General features: G+C 39.6%; 1 protein-coding gene across 4 annotated transcripts in view; it reads right to left on the reverse strand.

The window, feature by feature from the left end:
• The window catches only part of Pde1a (phosphodiesterase 1A), a 245217-nt gene that overhangs the window by 43691 nt on the left and 179838 nt on the right, over positions 1-21688 (reverse strand). For all 4 annotated transcript variants that reach the window (XM_041639716.1, XM_041639717.1, XM_041639720.1 and 1 more), the window contains 4 exons: positions 17616-17682; positions 14171-14287; positions 13070-13210; positions 6634-6734 (listed from right to left, as the gene is read on the reverse strand). In XM_041639716.1, the coding sequence (XP_041495650.1) occupies positions 6634-6734; positions 13070-13210; positions 14171-14287; positions 17616-17682 (426 nt within the window). The remainder of the gene's footprint in view (positions 1-6633; positions 6735-13069; positions 13211-14170; positions 14288-17615; positions 17683-21688) is intronic.

Consider the following 21688-nt stretch of genomic DNA (forward strand, 5'->3'; position numbering starts at 1 on the left):
ATAGAAAGCCTACTAAGACACCGTGGTAAGAAACTGTGTTGCACGAAATGGACTGTCTCTGGCTTTTTGATGGATCGAGTTCTAGTTACAACCTGGCCCTCACCTGTTACTGAATGTTTCCTGATGAGCAAGTAAGAACAAAACAAAGAACCGATGTTGTCACTAAAACAATACACAAAGATGGGTAACTGTGGAAGATGATTTGCTTCCCTGCAGTAACCATTTGCTATGTGGACCATAGAGTCATGTTGTCTGCATTATACGGACATAATATTTTTAAAAGAAGAAACAAAAAAAAAAAATCTGACATCCCTTGTAAGCAGTGTATTCAAGAGTATTATCTAATAATCTGCCAGATGAAGCAAGCCTTTTGTTTTGTTAACTAGGCATATGTGAACTGGTCTATCAGTCACTAGATCAAATCACACGCTTTTATGCAGCCTGCATTATCATAAGTTACAACTGTGAGGGAAATGTGTGTGTGTGTGTGTGTGTGTGTGTGTGTGCGCGCGCGCGCGTGCGCGCTCATGTGCGCATGTGCATCTTGCTAACATTATACAACTTCTAGCAATCTCACAACCCAAAACTCACTTAACTATCAATCATAGTTCAACACAAAGGAAGGTCACGTGTAATCTGCACTTAAGGGATAATTGAATGAATATTAACTGAACAAAATACCACATGTATTTCCAGAAGTTTGCTGATTATAGGAAAAACTATGATTTTCCAATAATCTTAGTTATATCACGTGGACCCTGATATATCTATAGCAGGATTTTTAAGGTTACTATATAATGTGACAATGAGTATCACTTCCTCTCTGAGAAACAAGCAAAAGCATGTTTTTGAACCAGATTTAGCATAGCAAAATATGTTCGGCTTCGTATCATAAATCCAAAAAGCTCTCTGAGAGTACAGCATGGTCTTAATATTTGATGGTCTTTTACTGCTAAGAAAAGAACAAGACTCTAAGCAACATGTCGTATCCATGGTAACATGTCGCTTAGCATTTGCTATTCACAAAGGGAAAATTAATTCCATTTATTTACACTTTCAAGGATTTTGTGCATTATAATAGCTTTAGGGAACTCAAATCAGCCTTGCCCTGTGTTTTAAATCATTCTCAGCCGTTTTGTTTATACGGTAAATGACTCCATATTAGAAAAGCCCTCCCAATCCAAATAGAATGAACACTATAAAGCAAAACAGAATTAATGTTATTGGTGACATTTGACCTTGTTTCTCTTTTGGCAAGGAGAAGGTAATACCATGAACTTAAAATGTTATACTGTTGCATAATTTTGTCATTGAAATAATGTTTTACTAGAACTTTCAAGTTCATGTAGAATGACATCATTAAATAATTGATGCTGGTAGACAATTTATTAAGAAAAGCAGTAAAATAGAAGACTACACTCATCTTTATTATTTGCTATAAATGAGTAAAACCCTAATGCCTCCTGTCATCATCACCCTTTCCTTCTCCCTTCCCTATGTGGCCTCCTTCTCTCCCTCACCTACTTCCTTTGCTTCCCCTCCTCCTATAAACACAACACTTAAGTAAGATAGACTTCTTCATCCTGATGTGGATGATGAGTGGAAAAGAAACTACATGGGGCCGGGCGGTGGTGGCGCACGCCTTTAATCCCAGCACTCGGGAGGCAGAGGCAGGCGGATCTCTGTGAGTTCGAGACCAGCCTGGTCTACAAGAGCTAGTTCCAGGACAGGCTCCAAAACCACAGAGAAACCCTGTCTCGAAAAAAAACCAAAAAAAAAAAAAAAAAAAAAAAAAAAAAAAAAAAAAAAAAAAAAAAAAAGAAACTACATGGGATGTCCTGATGCAGCACAGGAAATACCAGCTTGGTCTTCACTACTCAGAGCAGGAAGGGCAAGCATTGTTCTCTGGATACAGGGCACTTGTTTCTTCAACAACCCCTGGAACTGTTTGCCCATGCAAATCCCAGCTCTGTAAAGACCTCTCTCTATAGAACCGCTCCTTATTATGGATTCTACGGGTACAAAGCGTCCTCAATAAGCAACCTTAATAAGGACGCTCTTCTTCTCCTTTGACTCATAACAGAATAAAAGGAAAAGTGTTCTCCTTGTGCTGCAAAAGATGTTAATAACATGCCTGCTTTATAACCAGATTCCAAGGTTCTCCTTTTACCCTGTTTCTACATCATTCTTGGGGACTTGAGTCCAAAGATAGACATAATGTCGTCATCAAATGTTCACTGAGTTTCCACTTTTTCTGTTGGTCAATTTCCATTCTACTTGGGCCAGCCCTATGTCTGTCCCTTGTGCTAGTCACAAACTGATTCTGCCCCTCTTCTCAACTTCTCAATCTCAGTATTGCCATCCACCACCTGTGTGTATTTTCATAGGTCGCTTCGTCCCAGTGACCTTAACTTTTCTTAATATATCATGGAATATAAACCAGATGACCTATAAGTTGAACTTCAGTCATCTTAGGCAGCCATTATGTTTTACAATACCTAATGTTGTAATAAACTGTACCCATTCCCCAATAATGCCTTATATATGAAATATTAATTATTAAAATATTTCTGTTAAAAACCTAAATGAACCAACCACATAAAAAGTAACACTTTTATGTTATGGCAGCTCTGTTTATAAGTGCTAAAATTTAGCAGGCCAAAATTCTTCTGGTCCCACCAATTGTGGTCGGACCATACAGTGCATTCAGATATCCAGAATGAAAATGAGTTATCAAGACACCAGAAAACATGGAGGGACTTTTAACATATGCTGCTCAGTGGGACAAAAACAAGCCTAGGGTACATACCGTCTACTTTTAAGATGACATGACATTTTGGAAAAGGCAAAACTAGCCCAATCTTTAAAAGATGTGTGTTCCCAATGGTAAAACAAGAAGAGAAATGAACAAAAAATATGGGATGTTCAAGTCACTTAACCTACAGTGGGGTACATTAAACATTTATGAAAATCCATAGAAATTATAATCTAAGTCTGAACTCTAAAATAAAGTAAGAACTTAAATTAGTAGCGTATTAATATCAGCTTATTAAGCGTAATTAGAACTTCATAACAAGGCAAAGCATCTGCTTTGGTTCTGATTGCCAGGCAAATCTGTAGGGCGGCTGAGCTAAGCGTCCAGAAGCTTTGTGACCCATGATCAGCTTTTCTATACATCTAAAATTGCTCTAAAAATGGTTTATCAAAACAAAATAAGCAAACCAAAATAACCAAGTGTGACCACGTGGAAAGAGGGATCCTGGGGAATGGACAGGGTTAAGTTTGGGGGGGTCAAGGTAGTTGGGGAAAGTAAGGGAAGAAGGGGTCAGGTAAAACTATATATGAAAAGGCTATATAGAAAGCTGATACTTAATGAACTAATTGGAAATAAAATAGAATTTGAATAGAGGTACCGCTGTGGATACATAAAGCCGCTTCCAGAAGTTATGTTATTAAATGAAATTCAAGCAGAGAGTACCATCAAAAGAGGTGTAAACAGGGAGTTTTATACAATCCCCTGCCCCACCCCCTAAAAATCAGGCAATTACCTCCACTGTTGGTGTCCCACCAAAACTAGATGGTAAGAATGGATTGCTTAAGTAAGACACCATGCATTCTAGTCTCAGACACAGAATTAAAGTCAGAGCTGGCTGGGCTGCTTCCTCACTAGAAGGATATCCTTCATAGTGCCACAGGATGCCATGCTTGTTGCTGGAGGACTCTTACCAATGGTCTCTCTCTGCTATTGATCTGGTAGACACATTACCAATCAGATATGCAAGATGTGCCCATCGGTGTAATATGGCTTGTGTTTTATCGAGATAATAAACTGCTTCCTGATTGGATTTGTGGTCCACTGTCTCAGGAGGAAATTCATGCTTAGTACTATAAACCTGATCAAAAGTCCATGACTGAGGAGGAGGTCACAGGACTGAGTAGGGAAGCTACTAGCATAGCTTTTGCATAAGGAGCACAACAGGCCCGTTAGCTTGTCTTCTAAATAAGTAACACAAATAATAAAAATCCAGAGACAGATATTGGTGTTCAACCTGAAGATCAGAAAAGCAAAAACATAAGCCGGGCGGTGGTGGCACACGCCTTTAATCCCAGCACTCGGGAGGCAGAGGCAGGCGGATCTCTGTGAGTTCGAGGCCAGCCTGGTCTACAAGAGCTAGTTCCAGGACAGGCTCCAAAACCACAGAGAAACCCTGTCTCAAAAAACCAAAAAAAAAAAAAGAAAAAAAAAGAAAAAAAAAAAAGAAAAGCAAAAACATCCAAGCCACTAGAGAAAAAGCTCTTACCTCTCTGAAATCTTCCGATTTAAAGACTTCCTGTCTCATCCTACCGTATATTCCTCTCTAGTGCTGGGATGCACTAGATGCATGCACCATCTTCACCCGGGCTCTGGCTAACAAGTGTGGCTGCTGGGATTGAAGGTGTGTGCCACCACTGCCTGGCCTGTGTGACAGTGTGGCTGCTTTGCACTGGCCTCCAGGCAAGCTTTATTTATTAAAATAAAAATGAAATATTACTACATAAGCAACTTTGTTCCTGTCCATAGGTTAGCATTGCTGTCAGCTTTGGTAAGAAAGGCTTTTATGTAGTGGGAAGTCGTTCCTACAGAGATACACAATGGGTCACAGCTATGAGAGTAACCATTGAATGCTCATCCACAAAGGGACCAGGTATATCACCACCATAAGTGGAACATCTACATCACCCTCATAGGTGATGATGTCAGAGAACATCGTCCAGAAGAAGGAATAGAGGGATATAAAAACTGGAAGCAAAGGAGCGGCGTGTTAAACTGCCCTCTGGCCGTGATATGACCATTGCATGTTAAACACTCAGCACTGTGACAGCCGACACAAGAGTCTCCCAAGACTGGGCCTGTCAATACCTTAACACCATGTCGTGGGAGAGGCTCATTGGGCCTCACTCCTGCCTGTGGCTTTATGCACAGTTAGTTTTTGATAGAATAGAGAGAGACATTTTACTCAGAGGTACTCATTGGTAAAGTCCTCGCTCCTCTAAACAACTTTTCAATCAAGTTCCTGCATGAAGTGTACTGAAACTCACTGGGTCACAGACACGTACACAAAATGAGATAAAGTCGAAGTGGTGCTTAATGGGAGGAGCAAAGACATTGAGAAGGGTGGGAGGCACATAAGAGAAGGGGAAAATTTATCTAAAAGCATTATATGCATTTATGAACCTATCATAATGAAAAGAATTATTATCCATGATTAACATATGCCGATAAAGCATTTTTTATTTGTCTGCTTTTGTTATGTTTTATTTCAGTACAGAGTTTCTCTGTGTAGCCCTGGTTGTCTTGGAACTCACTCTGTAGACCAGGCTAGCCTTGAACTCAGAGGTCCCCTTGCCATTGGTCCTGAGTGCCAGTGCTAGGATTAAAGGCCTGCACCACCACCACCACCTGGCGCCAATAAAACATAAAAAATGAGTCTTAGCATTCTCTCAACAGAGAAGTTCTATGGTTTCCCAGAGAGATGCAGGTGTATTTCCCCATTAAGCAATCATGGCTGATTAAACACAGAAATGTTGGGATTTCACAGATAGAAAGTGAGTTGCACCCTGATTTGTCCTGAACTAAATTCTACTTCTCGGGCATTGAAATCTTTGTTTAACCATAAAGAGTTTAGGGTACCTTCCTTTTATAGACTGAGTTCTGCACTTCAACCCCGCTGGATTCATATATTGAAGCTCTGCTCCCAGGTGTGGCTGTATTTGACATAGATGGGCATAAATGAGGTAAAATGATGCTATGAAAGTGGGAGACCACGTCTCGGATGAACGGTGCCCTCAAATGAGGAGGAAGGAGCACCAGACAAGCATGTGCAGGGAGAAAAGACACAAGGAGGTGGCTGTCCACAAGCCAGGGGTGGGGGCTAGAAGAAACAAGCCACTGACACCTTAATCTTCGACTTCCAGCCTCCAGAACTGTAAGAAAGGAATTGTTCGTTGCTTAAACCATCCATTCAGTGTTTATTATAGGAACCTTAGGAGGATATTATAATACATGTCCACTCTAGTACTTTGGTTTGAGTAAGTGTCATTATAACCATTATTAAAGCATCTTATTTTTCAATTTTATTGAGCACTTCACACTGCCCTGGAATGAGATTTCTTCACTCCCCTGATTTCTTAAGAAACAAACTTGTCTACCTTCTAATCTACAATTACATAAAACATTGCCGGAGACAATCCATTATGTGAGGTGTCTCAGTGGATAAATGTCTGACGTATGAGACTGCTCAGGCTGAGCCTTGGCAGAGAGAACTTGTCTGATAGACACCTATGCATTTTAACCTGTTAAATACTCAGGCAAAATGTGTGGGTTTTCAAAAACAGGAGCAGATTGATGGAAGTTGTCAAGTCTTAAGAATTATCGCTAAAAGTTATTAAACCCATTCTTAGTAAAAATCTGCTTGTTCTAAACATCTCTTAAGAATAAATAAAACACATAAGATAAATGAATAGGCATATATTCATAGTTCATGGGTTTTATAAAGACAGGTAGGTACTTGGACCATGGCCACCTTCTATGCCCTCTCTTTTTTGAGAAAAATAAATTTGAACTTGTTGAAGTTAAGACTTCATGGCACTTACCGCGTCTGAATGTGGAAGTTGTTTGTTGTTCCTGTGTGCTCGAAATCATGAATGGCAGCTGCAAAAACCATGGCTAAAATTTCCAGTTCCGTGAACCAGTGCTAGCAAAAGAAGGAAACATGCCGTCACGCTCAGCATCCTCACCATCGTTTCTTTTTATGGGAAAGTCTTCAGTGTGCTCAGAGTGCCCAACCACATAAAATAATGCTGTCTTTCATATGTTTTCCATTTTCCCTCAATTAGCTATGAATAATCAATGCTTCAGGAAGCCAATGATCATTTCGTGCTTCATAAGCTCAAAATCTAAAATTCAAAATATGATCGCCATGCTTCTTAAAAAGGGAGCCATTTTTCCACCATCCGAAAGGTTGACTCCAAAAGGATTTTAAAATAACAACTTTACTAGTTTGGGATTTATGACATAAATTATAATATAGTCATCTTTTAATGTAGAGCTCACCTTCACTAAAATGTATATTTAGATAATCATTTAAAAACCCATGAAAACAAATTTTCATTTAAAATTGGAAGAACTTATTCTTTCCAAGAGCGAAACTGATTTAATTTTAAGAATTAAGGATGTGGAAAAGTTTATAAGAATTTGCCAAATTTTGTATTCATAGCACATATATAACCATTCAGGGAAACTTGATAAAAACAAAGAAAAGAATAACTGTTTTCATGTAAAACCCAGGTCCACCTTTTTCATATACATTATCCTTTCTTTTATCAGCTGTCTGGTACTATGCCTACTGCTATAGCTTATAGAATAATTCAATGTATTGTTCATCACTCACATTCTGTATAGCACACAACAACACATATGACAAATATAAATAAAACAGAATTAAATTTACTGCCCCATTGCAGTAGGTATATTTCACATGTTCATTGATCAGACTGGGCAAGTGATTTCACTTGCCACTGAGCAAGACTATCAGCAAATGTTCTTTTGGATAGTCCTGCAAGAAGATAGGACTTGCATTAGGAAAAGGGGTTCTAAAGTAAGATGTTTGCTCTTGGACATCTTTCAAGCCTATGAAACACATAGCTTACCCCACACATCTGAACATGCACATAAACATACATCACATACATTGACACACACACACGTATGCTGCATTTGACGATCTGATAAGATGAGGTTGAGAAGAGGATGAAGACGATGAAACCAACTGACTTGGATTACAATGATGAAACTGGATTTCCTATAAAAGTCAGGCAGGCACACTGAAGCCACTGAAGCCAGGGAGTCAGCAATGGTGAGCTCTCAGAGCTCGCTGAGCTGCGTTCCTCTCATAGAACCAACTGCAGAATGGTGCATGCCAGGTAATAATGCCTGCAACGTTGAAGCTCATTGGTTTTGTGTAAGAGGGAGGTAGTGGGAGCAATGGAAGAGAGCACATGATAGTTCTGTGTGAGTCTCTCTTTGTCACTGGGCACGTGAGATGTTTACCGTCTGAGCCACAGATTCCGTTAAAATGGAATTAACAGGTCTTCCTCTGTGGGCTTCCAAAGCTGGGTAAATTCATGGGTTGTTCCTATCAAAGTCTTGTCCAATAGCCAAATACAGAGCAAGCAGCACTTTACTACAGTTAGGACTTTATACTGCAAAGCTTTAAATCTGGAAGATGACAACCGGGATGCAGTGGTGACTGCCTTTGAAATACTGAAGCCCTGCCTGCAGGCGAGGCCTCTCAGAACCTAAGGGACTTAGTATAACTAGGTGTTTCGTGCATGTAAAAACTCATTTGAGAGCCACTAAAAGGAAGAAAATGACCTTATTAATAGCCTGTGTCACAGACTGAGCTGGGACTGAGCCTCCAGCGTTCCCTCTGAGACCATAGAGCTAAACACATGAAGTGAGTAGAAATGAAATTAAAACATTTGTGACCCCAGAGATTCATTGTTTTGTTAAAGAAGCATGTTTGTGAGAGAAGAGAAACCTATCATCTTCAAGTATCTCTTGATTGTATAGTTATAGATTTAACTGGTTGGGGAAAAAAAGCAACATCTAATATCTACTTTGATAATATCAGATATAAGTCTGCAAAGTAAATTTTGAGATGGAATTTAATCATAGACTAGCTCATAATTATTTTAAATTATTATCTTCCTAGCTATAAAAATTGATTTTAAATGTATTTCCTGGTTTAATCTCTGCTTGCCATGAAGAGGCGTTTCTCCATGAATGTACTTACTTATTACTATGCTCTGGCCTTACTGATCACGTTTGTAGGAGAAATTAATTTGGGAATGTAGACATTCTCACATTCAATTGAAAAATATCTAATATCTTTTCTGTCTTGGTAAAAGAATTTTGCAGTGACTGCCGGCTCCTTCATGGTTGATTCACTTATGGCTGGTGGTGAATGTGTTTATAGCTAAGGAAACATCTACATGTTATAGCTTCACTTATGGCTGGTGGTGAATGTGTTTATATCTAAGGAAACATCTACGTTTGTAGATTTCTAAAATAACTCTTGGGGACATATGCAATCAGATCATATTGTGTTTCTCATCAAAGAACAGAACTGACCAAAACTGGGGCTCTGCTGGTTCCTGGTGGGCAGAAATCCAAGGTTAAAACGAGAGCCATGATCAATGTAGATTCTGCATTTCCTCTAAGCTGCAGACGGCACGTGCCCTAGAGGGCTCAGGTCAACATCTTCTCAAGTGGGCAGTGCCCAGGCTATATCAGAAGGAAGAGTTGACCTTCCTAAGAGCTTACACATCAGTGATAGATGGCGGGGAGCTAGCTCTGTTGTTAAATGCGCCCTTGAGATGATTCCATTATTTTTATGCTTGTTCTATGTTCCTCTCAGTAGATAAATATTTGTATCTTTATGCTAGCAGATAGCAAAGCTCAGTCCTATGGAACTGGATCAGCATGAAGGAGGTTAAGCAGAGACAAGAATTGGGATTAAAAAAAAAAGATTGAATTTTCTTTTTTCTGTGGAACATGGTAACTTTCATGATTCAAGACATCTGCCCATGTTCCAAGCTTTCCAAAGCAGAACTGACTATCTTGAGTGGATATCTAAATAGGTAAAAGCTAGTAGAACTCCAAAGGCTGTGCTCATATTTGAATTGCTGTGTATGTATGTACATGTGTGTGTGATAAAGCATGTGTTCAGGTAGGCAAGAATTTCACATCAGAAATTGGTTCTTAAGAGTGCTTTAAAGGAATATAATAACTATTTTAGCCTAAAGTGTTGGGATTGGGCACTTTTTGTCTCCATCTTTTCTTAATAAACACGAGTAGTTTGCAATAATTTAACACAGAAAGGTATTTATTACATTATGAAAGCTAATGAGCCTTGTATTAAGAGCTGTTTATTTCAGGTACTACACATGGTGCTTCATAACGAAACTGAATGGTTCTTCTTTAGCTCCTGTGACTGTCAGTATTATTAACTCAGTTTTAGTGACAAGGACACCAAAACAGAGAGGTAGCATTTACAAGTGGCAGATAATGTTTTCAATGCTGGCGGCTGCCTCCTCCCTTTGACACAGTATTGTCAGGGAAGCCATTACCACAGAACATGGATTTCCTGCCACATTTTTGGTAGGTTGATCAGAGAAAAATGGAGTCATCCCAAAGTGTAGAAGTTGGTGTCTGGGCAGTCAGTGAGATGCAAATTCCAGAGGAAAGAGCACAAGTCACCAGAGATCATCAGAGAGAATGAATGAGACCAGCCACCAAGTGTGAAAATGCTCTGGGCAAAGCCCTAGAATGACCTTGTATTTAAAGGGACAGTGGGAGGTAGCTTGGCATCACTCCATAGAGCTGACTCTTTAGCAAGTGGAATGTCTGTAATTCTCTGTCCCTGTGGCAGGGGTGACAATTTAATCGAGGGACAAAGGAGAGAGAAGGAGGCACAGCAGCTGTACCAGCATCCGTCTCTACTTCTCTCCATGCTGTCCGGACCCAGGACTTCCCTCTGATCATAAAACCCAGGAAGCTTCATCACAATCCCTTTCAGGCTTGGCTCCTCAGCATTCCTTGCAAGTGACAGATGCAAGGCCTGACTGACAGCGCTGGCCTGGAGCTGGAGTGTTCTCTAAATGTCACTCTGATAGGACCATCTCAAAATAGCAGGGAATCAACTCAATGCTAAAAGGAATGAGTGACCCAGTGTTTTCCATACCAAACTTAAAGGGTGAAAGAAAGACTCAGAGATGCAGCTGGTATTTTTTGTGATGCATTTTTGTTTTAAAGACAGAAATGTTCATTTGTATGAAAATTAGCATTCACCTAGCACCGCGGAAGAAAGCTTATTAAAACTACTTTCCCAAAACTGTCAAGGTGACAGTGTGCTCTCATTTTGACAAAATTCTCAGCACATTCACGAATTCATTTCACCTGCAAAAATTTTATTCCATTGTAAAATTCATTCTCTCTTTTGCTTTAATTAAATGAATTTTCTGGATTTTACTTGAGACTAAATTAGGTTTACCAGTAGACTAATTTTGTAATGGTCCAACTAACTGATATTTTGCTGAAGAAATGATTGAAATTGGAGGTGACATGCCGATGTTGTTGAAAGAGGTGACATCCGCATTTGTGGCTTTCTCTAGAGAGACTCAGACCTGCGCTAATGGCTTCATTTTCTTGGTGTCCTGCAAGAAGGCAGGATGTGGACTCAGATTTCCCAGGCTTCAGGAGAACAGGAAAGGACATGAGATGCGCTCAGCACATCTTCCCTATACGTCTGCAGGTAAAATCACACAACAGATTTCAATTTCTCTGCTTGCCCACTAATGTGATAGCTCACGTCTTTTCAGTGTAACCTTTGGACTTGAAATTCTCAGGCTAAAAGAGGAGATGCTTATTGCAGTCCTTGTAGTAAACAAAAGAAAATAACAAAATGTGTTTGCACTGTAAAAATATTGTAAGATAATGAAATTCTGCCCGCCACATTGCTTACTTTTTCAGTTTGCTTCACAGCGGAGAAGTGATGGAATTAGAGGGACAGAGGCATGGCATCTTCACTCCTGCTTCAGAAACCCAACCACTCTCCACTTAGAGTGTGGTTTAAATGAATTTTTCTTCTCTGTTGTTTTCAGTTAACTTATTAATGTCAGACGTTTGAAAAAAAAAAAAAAAGTCAGCTCACCGCTGGAGTCAGGGCAGAGGCAATAGAAATCAAAAAGCAAGCGAAGAACCCTAAATCAATGAATACCACAGAAGGACACTTACTGCTCAGGAGGCCCTGTGTCTGTGCTGACAGACTAAAAGTCCAGTGGAGAACCCTAAGTCAGTGGACACCACAGAAGGACACTTACTGCTCAGGAGGCCCTGTGTCTGTGCTGACAGACTAAAAGTCCAGTGGAGAACCCTAAGTCAGTGGACACCACAGAAGGACACTTACTGCTCAGGAGGCCCTGTGTCTGTGCTGACAGACTAAAAGTCCAGTGGAGAACCCTAAGTCAGTGGACACCACAGAAGGACACTTACTGCTCAGGAGGCCCTGTGTCTGTGCTGACAGACTAAAAGTCCAGTGGAGAACCCTAAGTCAGTGGACACCACAGAAAGACACTTACTGCTCAGGAGCCCTTGTATCCATGATGATAAGGCCATGAATACTAAAGCAAGTAAAAGCATAGCATTCCAGAAAAAACTGAGACAATGCCGCCTCATTAAACCAAAAGGTTTTGGGGAAACCTAGGTGCTGCATAGGGACACAACTAGAAAGAAAAACAAAGAACCCCCAAAATACTTCTTTTAAAACAGTTTTTGAAGTGACTGCTTTGTCATAGAGTGGGTATTTCTCCAGGGTAGTGAAAATTGAAGATGTCCTTTAAGATGTCCCCTAAGTCCCTAACTTAGCTTCCAGCCACCAGTCATATCAACAACCAGTCTCAAGGGTGACATCGTAGACTACAAGACAGGAACCCCCTCAGATGTCTCCAGCCATTGTTGCTCGCAGGCTGCAATCAGTCAGCAGTAATAATCAAGCCACTGTGGGAAAGCAGTTTCAAAATCTATTTTCTAATTTCCAAAAGTACAAACAAAAAAGAATGCTCTACAGTTCAAATTTTAGAAAACTAATACAGCAAATATATTTTAATTGACCTTTAAGCATGTTTTCTTCTACAGAATTAAAGTATTTTCTGAAAAATGTATAACTAATTTGTAAAATCTCAGTGATTATTACATGTATGTTAGTTATGCTACTCTACAAATATTCGTTCACAGCATTAGAGACAAAAATAATGCAAGAGAATGGAGTTTTGTTTCTATGCCAACACACCTCATTTATAAAGGCTTTCTTACCATGATACCTGTATGAAGCATGTATAAAGGCGTTCTTACCATGATACCTGTATGAAGCATGTATAAAGGCGTTCTTACCATGATACCTGTATGAAGCATGTATAAAGGCGTTCTTACCATGATACCTGTATGAAGCATGTATAAAGGCGTTCTTACCATGATACCTGTATGAAGCATGATGTAATGTACAGTTTGAGTGACATCAGCTGCATGAACCAAATTATGATATGGATTTTTGTGCTTGCTGTAACCAACTTCTAAAGCTTCTGCGAAAGCAATTAGGCAAGAAACAGGAATCTGTGGAAAGTAATATTCATGATTATATTTTTGTTTGAATTGTTATGTTACACAAACATGAGCACAGGGTTCAGAAATGGAGCGAATTAATGGGTCAAATATGGGCAGTAATTTCAAGTTCAGTGAAAGTTGTCTTAAAAAAACCACATCATTGATATATTGGACTGCAATATGAAAGACTTTAACACAAATTAAATAGCTCTGAATTTTCATATCTTCCACAGGCAAGAAAAAAAAAACTAGTTCTTAAAAACATGAAACTCCCCAATATAAACCGCAAGGTCTAGTTTTCCTAACTGTCGGAAAAAACTGGTGGCTTCGCAGTTCCTTCTGTCCCTTCTAGTGCCACGAGCCCTGAGCTAGTGGAAGTTAGGACCTCAGATTTCTCAGAAGTGGGAGGAAGAGGAGCAGAGAAAAATGTAGAGCTCAATAAAAATCAATAAAAAAATTATTGCTTAGACACTTCTAGGTGAAAATAAGGGGAAGACGCATCTTTTCAGTCTAAGGAAAGCTCCCAATAAGTTAGATGTGGTGATGGAATACTGAGCTCCCAGAGCCACCATGGTGAATCAATAAGACTGTGTGTTCGAGACTAGCCTGTGCAACATGGCAAATTCAAAGCTACCCTAGGCTGCATAGAAAGACCATTCCTCAAAATAAAGAAAAGAATGGGTTCGTTGTGCAGTATTAGAGCCCTGGAAACAAAAGATGAAAACGAACCCTGGAACCTATTGCACTTCTTCAAGACATAGTTTCTGTCCTGATAGGATTCTGGAAGAATCCAGGGAGTGTCTGTTGGGATAAACTTTCCGGGTCTCACGGTGCTCGCAGATGTGCAGGGAGTGGTGGTTTCATCAGAGGGTGAGCACAGACCCTCAACGGGTGACTTGCTAAATCAATCTAAAGCCACTGGCTCAGGGTTTTGGGCTGCCGTTCTTATTCAAATAACCAGTTCCTGACCTTGAAGCGGTTGATAAGGTCGTATCTGGTAAACAGTTCATAAATCATAAACTTCAGACTATGCTCGCCGCTCGCTTCATTTAAGGCAAATACGTCAAAAGACCATTTATCAACATCCTGTAGAAGAAGAGTCAATATTTTAGATGACAACACTGCTTCTCATGGAAAATTATTTAACAAATTAAGCACTGAACATGCAACGGCTAACCCTGCAGTGGAACATGTCAGACTGCATTCTGCTGGAGTCTGATATGTCAGGGCTGCAGGGGTGAGGCTGACAGGGATAATATAACACCGTGGCTCTTCCTCAATACCAGGGTTATGAAGCTGATGCAATAAACTTGGGAACAGTCTAATGCAGCCTTTGCCTTTGCTCGCTCGGACTTCCTGCCATAAATCATTACCTAGACCTGCTCCATTTTAAGGCAGGAGAGCTGGTGTTTGGGTGATGTCAACTGAGGGATGAAGAGAAAATAGTTCTGGTCTCCATTGCCATTCAGCCACACACTTTCTTCTTTGCTTGATATTTTAGCATAAAGAGTCAGTAATTTGGCTATTATCTGTCTTCTTTTGGGACTTAAATTCTCGAAGGAAGTAAAGCTTTAGCCTTCCTCGCCTAACCTAGGCTCACTCACTCAGATTCCTCCAGAAACAGTAAGAACAAGGGGTAGATCATTTGACTGAGGAAGGGGTCAGTAATTTTGCTATTTCATACATTTTTGGGGGCACATAGATAGGTTTATAGGGGAACAGGAAACACCACGTAGGTATCCCCTCTGTGGCACTGGGAGCAGTAAGTAGGGCTAACTAGGCCGCCAAGATTACTACACGGTTTTGCTGCAGAAAACCTAAATGAGTACATTATTCTGATCTAAAGTAGAACCTGGATGTCAGGAAAGAATGCCTGGTGATGACATGCAATTTCTCTCTCTCTCTCTCTCTCTCTCTCTCTCTCTCTCTCTCTCACACACACACACACACACGCATACACGCGCGTGTGTTAGTAGAGTGAGTATCGGATAGTGTGCGAACAATTTAAAGGAATGGTTAATTTTGTATGTGTGGACTCGATGCAGGGCTTTTACCCTTTCTATGAGCATTGCTTTGGAAAGTGGCTTCACATGCTGTGAGATGCTGAAACTAGATCAAATCGGACATCTGATGCAGGCTCTGAAAATGTGTCCTGTGAAAGATGATAGTGAAGCCTTCGAATGACAGTTTAAAATGCTTTGATGCTTATGTGTGGGGCTCTTCCAGGTTTTCCCATGCATGTGGAGGTCAGAGGACCTCTCTGCTTTGTGGAGTAGTTTCTCTCCTTCCATCTTTAAGTGGGTCCTGGGGATTGAATTCAGGTCACCAGACTTTTGGGGCAAACTCCTTTACCCACTGGATCATCTTGCCAGCCTTTTTGAATCATTTAGAATCATGCACCAATTAAGTCTTTGTTTACTTGCATGCAACTGTCAAATTCCTCCCAGTTGACTCCAATATGATGCCCAAGCACCCACTTTTATCTCTTTAGGAATTAGAAACCTAAAATTCTTGATAGAAAGAGTTTTAGTATTACTAAAGCTCAAAAAAAGACAATACATCTTTTATCAAATTCCAAAGTTAACAAGGAGGAGTTGGTTCAGACCTTCAAGGCTTCCTGTTAGAGGCCAGTTAAGGGTCCCCTTGAGAAAATGGGGGCGGGGCTTGCAGACAAAGGTGATTGACACTTTTCACCTGCCACAGACATTTAGTGCCCAGGCCGTCAGACTGGCCTGGGGGATTTTCAGAAAACACACTCACAATAATTCTCTTTCCTCAGTAACGTTTACTCCCTCAACCTTACACTTCACGCAGTTTTAATCAACTACATTTCACAAAATATTGTGTTCATATACCAAACTATTTTAGTTGGCCTTTATGCATCCCCCAGTTTTTTTGTATATAGTTGAAGCATAAGAGGGATGGCAAAAATCTTTCAAAAGCAGAGTAGTTAACGTATTGATGAGGCACTAAAGTCACATGCTTGTCTTTCTCGCAGTTTTGGAAACACAAATATGTTAAAAAGCTTCATGAAAAATGAACAGCCTTTTACAAGGACTAACATTTGAAGCCAGTGTGCATTTGCAGAACTCAATACTGAGAGGATGCTTAGGACAAAAGGGGAACACAAAAAAAAAAATAAGCTTTGCAAATTGAAACTAGAAAACAAATACAAAAATCAGAAATAAAGCATAAGAAAAAAAAACAGGAACACTATTATCTTGCAGGTTAAGGTTTTTTTACTTGTAGTTAAAAAATAAGTCGCTATTGTTCTCTGTTAAGTCCTTGAAAGTGAAGGTTTCTGTTTGTAATTAAGAATAAGTTCCTGTTTCTCAGACCTGATGTAAATTGCATTCCATATTTTTCAACCTACATTAAATTTGCATCCCCTTTCCTATGATGTATATCCTTACCCTGTCCGTTCCCTCTCATTATATCTTCCTAACAATAGATGACAGTCAACTCTCCCACCCCTGTGAACACTATTCTTCCTATAATATGACCTCAAGCAACTAGAAGGGGCTGCTCGCTGACATCCTGATCCTGGGTGAGGGAGCCCAAATGGCCCGTCCCCGGTGTATGCTTTAATTAGACAACCATGGCTTCAATATTCCTCCTCAAAATTTCAGGTTTAGCAAAAGAAAGGTTAAATCTCTCTCTCTCTCTCTCTCTCTCTCTCTCTCTTAAGGTTGTTTTAAGAGATAGAGTTGAGTCCTTGAAAACATTAAAAGTCAGGGGGAAAGGACTTTAGAATGAATGAGCAGCCTACAAGACTTTCCTGCAGGTCAAACAACTGGGTGAGGTCCACCTGTGTAAAGAGGGGACGAGCGAGGCAGCAGCTTCCTCGGGCAAATTCGCACGTCCAGTCATTCCCTACACACACAATGCTGCAATCACACATGGGGCATGGGTGGGACAGTCCCAAGAGAAGCCAGGCACAAGATGAAAAAAATTTGGTTTTTGTTGGTTAGTTTCTTTATCAATTTTATAATTTCTCGGACTTAAGATCTTGAATAATTTTCTTCTTTGTGTTTTGTTACACACACACAGTGAAATGCCTTTTTAAAACATAAGGTAAGCATAAGAGGATGCGTATACTCTCAAAATAATGCCACCTCCAAGTGCAGTTCAGGAGCCGAGTAAGTAAAGCCTGGAGGAACAGTTCATACATGCACATGACTGGGAAAGGCTGTGGACAGGCACTGACTGCTAGCATCAGTCAGTCAGATGCTGTGACTAGGCTGAGTCAAGGCTTGGGCTGCTTTACATTTAACAAAATACTTAAAAGAATGTTTGCATTGTAATATGTGGACTGCAGCAAAGACCTGCTCTCTCTCATTCTCCTCCCAGGCACTTGAGGGAAAAGAAATGTCTGTGACTACTTTACAAAGGAAAGCAAGTGAAATTGCTTCACCTTGAGTGTCAATATGACGGCTGCAGGATATGACAGCCCAACCATGTGGTAGTTCTTCCTGTACATCCTAGGAAAGAGGGGAAAATTGCACCGTTAGCGTTCCTTCGCTCAACATCTTCAGCTGTGTTTCTCAAAAACCAAGGAAAGACAACTCTAGATTTCTTTGCCTTGTACCCCCACTGTGACAAAGGTGATAATAACAGCCATTGTTTCTCTGGGTGATGGGGCATGGGGTGGGAATGGCTTTATCTACTCATAGGAACTCTGAGAAGTGATCTTGGTTTCGAGGAAAGGGCAGCTATCCCTGAGTTTCATGAAATGATCAGGTCGACTGTATGTTCCATGTACAATGACACTCTTCACAGGTCACCCCATCTGCGACAGCAGAATATTCCTCTCTGGTGACCATCTGAATACCAACGTTTTTAGATTAGAGGCTGATTACCCTGAACATGAGATTCATTTATTTATATTTGCTTATTTCTGAATGGTTACTATCAGAGGGAAATAGCACCACCAGAATTTACGCAGCTCTTTGTTAAGGATATCATAAAAAGTTATATTGACAAAAATAAGTCAAGACTGATCAAATTGCTGTCCAAAATGATTTAAGAAAGATTATTCTGAGAAAATATTCTCTCAGGTTCCATAATAATATCAACAGCAGTATATCCTGACTTATTTGTAACTTGTTTGTTTCTGGAAGGCTCTAACACAGATTAAAGCAACTGGACTCTATCAGGAATGTGAATAATTTGTGACTATTTCCCAATGTACTGGAAAGACATAAACTGTCTCTTACTTTATATATTCAATTGGCACACAAGAAACTGTATTGCTTAGACTATATTGCTGTGATGTCCCCCTTGTAAAGAAAACACTATAATTTGATTAAATATGATAGAAGTGGTCAATATTAGTTAGTACAGGGAAAGCTGGGTGATGGTGGCATGTGCCTTTAATCCTGGAACTCAGGAGGCAGAAGCAGGTAGATCTCTGAGTTGAAGACCAACCTGGCCAGCAAAGACCATACAGAGAAAAAAAGAAGAAGAAAAAGAAGAAGAAGAAAAAGAAGAAGAAGAAGAAGAAGAAGAAGAAGAAGAAGAAGAAGAGAAGAGAAGGAAAAGAAAAGGAAGGAAGGAAACAGGTGGAAAATATTCTACCGTCTTTTAAAAATAAAAATTGCTGAGGACACGTCAAAGTATTTTTGAATCTGTGGTCTATGAATTAAAAATCCAGAAAACACAATTTGAAAAATAATAGTAAAAAAAAAACAAGTAATTTGTTGTGATTTCCTTTTAAATAATGACTTCATGGAGCTCAGAAATGAATTGAGTTTAATTTCTCAAAAGAGAGCCCCCTCCTGCACCCTGCTGCAGCACAGAAACTCGACTCTTCACTTTTTCCTGTTTATATTTCGAGTTCTCTTCCAGTCTCGGAGGGATTTTCAGATGGTGATCAGTACAGCAGCAGACTTCTTTACTAAACCCTTCAGGAGGGTTTCCAAGAAAACAGCTTTTATTAATTACCCCCTGGAGCTAAGTATAATACTCCAGCCCTGTAGAGCAAGGAAGGTACTTACAACAAGGGTTCAGAGAGTGCTGACTGTTCCTTGTGGATTCTGAGGAAAGTCTTTATCCACCTATCTTTCTTATGACTGTCATGCAGAAAAGAGCAATGGGTTGAGAAGGAGCAATGATCAGGGAAATGATCAACACAATAAGGACCCTTAAAGCATTAAATACTATCAGATCAGTGTGATTTCCTGGCACAGGAGGGAAGGGGGCTGGGAAGGATAGAGAACCCAGCATTGAATCCTTGGTTAGCTGCTTGGTAGCTATGTGGCATTTGGAACAGTCTTTAATACTTCATTTTTAAAAGGAGAATCCCAAGCTTTCTGTGAAGACTAAAGAAATAAATGCTGGGTAAAATCTAGCACTGAGGTTCTTTGACTTGGAAATTGGCTTTGAATCTGAGCATTACTTACAATATGGAATGAAAAGAGGCAAGCAATTTTTAAAAATTTCCAAAACAATTTTTTTTAAAAGTTCTGTATTATGTTAGCCTTCCTGTCCTATCATCAGGGGTAGAAATACAAAATTAAAAATTTTATATTAGAGCAAATAAAAAGGAAAAGCAACACAACTGCTCCAGAAATAGGAGGGATTGCAGACATCTTCATCAGTGGCCTTTCGTTTCATTAAACAAGTCGTGTGCCATGCATGCAGGAAAAAGACTAAGGAGTTTCCTGGAATCCAATGGGTGGTAAAGTCCAAGTGAATCTCTAACGGATTACTTTAGAAGGCTTCTCTAAAACTATGAGATATAATTCTAAACCTTTAAAGAAACCAAAACACTACTACTATTCTCATCGCTGTCCCAGGTAACATTTGGACAAACAATTGTCAGCACCTGCTGAGTCTTGGGAGAGCAACTTCATAGGAGAAACAAGGGGACTTCTATTTCCATACTGAAAGTAATTACTTTTGAAAAATTCAAGATAAACGATATCAATAATGGGGCGTTGATATTGATAGATCAAGATTTTCCTTCTATGCTCTTCAAGCATGCTAATTTACAATAGTCAAACTTTTATTTTAGTTACCTTATGCATGTTTTGAAATTTCTATTTAGAAAGGAAGCTTGATTTGTATGGTATTTCATAAGAAAAAAAATAGAAACTTACCAGGTCAGTGCGTGAATCCGAATGCATAACCTTGTCTCAATGCATGCACATTTGGTTGGCTCTCATCCATACTTTGCTTTGCCTTTCAGCTTGCAAACTTTTTAACAAGGAAGATAACTTATATTCCCACAGCAAGCCAAGCATGGGGCTTCACCTGAGACTCTGCAACACTACTTAGATGTTTTTCATTTGATGCCATGGGATATCAATAATCCTCATATGAAAGGACACTCTCCTCAGCCCAGCATCCTGGCTTCAGACTTCTGTCAGAATAAGTCTATACACCAAAGAAGGCGATGCCCTGTCACTAACTCGAATATCATTAGTTTTCTTTTAAGTTTTTAGTTGTTGTTTTTTTTTTTTTTAAGCCAATCAGATGGGGCTGAGAAGCTAGTGAGGGAATTTGGATAATAACTCACTAGATGAGCTTTTAAGGTGTATCTTCCTGAAATAAGCTTTGGAAAGTGTTGTCATCATGGTCCTAACACATCTTTAAACTGAATTTGCAATAGGATTCTTTTATGCTTTCCCACTTACATTTTGAAAATCAAGTATCTTTTCCATCATTTTTTTTTTTTTGGGCTGGAAACGAGGCTTCAAAATATTGAAAGATAAAAACAGTGACCAGAATTCACGTAAATGTAAAGGGTGCTGAAGCTGAGCTTGGTGACATAAGCCTGTAGTCCTAGCTCTCCAGAAACGTGAGCCAGGAGAGTTGAAAATTCAAGGCCAGCCTGACCTAACCAGTCACTGTCTCAAAAACAGTGCCCTGTGAATCTCTGTGAGTTTGAGGCCAGCCTGGTCTACAAGAGCTAGTTCCAGGATAGGCTCCAAAAAGACAGAGAAATTCTGTCTCAGAAAAACAAAACAAAACAGAACAACAACAACATCAACAACAACAAAAAAACCAAAAATCAAACAAAAAACAACAACAAAAAACAGTGCCCTGATGTGTAATAATTGCCCATCCTTCAACTTGGTCAGTTTCAAAAACATTAAAATTGCCACTTTACATATAATTAAACACATTACTTTTTAACATGAGAAATTCCTGATAAATGCTTCTCAGTTTTGCCAGACATGGTTATACTCAGTCATTCTGAAACATCTCATTTCAAAGAAAGAAAAGTAGTCTTTTCTCTTAATGATTAAAAAACATTTGAAACTTGGCCCTATGAATACTTGCAAATTCTGGAAACTCTGGTGACCTCCGTGATATGGGCACCTTCTTTCCATGACACTAAAGTCTAAGGTCCTCCACAGTGGAAGTGAGAGAGATGTCATCTCACTATGGAAACAGGAAGAGGGAAGTCTTTTCGATTTAGGACAAAAAAAAAAAAAAAAGACTCATTTGACTTTGAAATAAAGATTACTGCCCATTATAGGA

Source organism: Microtus oregoni, unplaced genomic scaffold (genome assembly GCF_018167655.1).
Source record: "Microtus oregoni isolate MIOR12 unplaced genomic scaffold, Mior012 000060F_ref0000265, whole genome shotgun sequence".
In the NCBI taxonomy this organism is placed as follows: Eukaryota; Metazoa; Chordata; class Mammalia; order Rodentia; family Cricetidae; genus Microtus; species Microtus oregoni.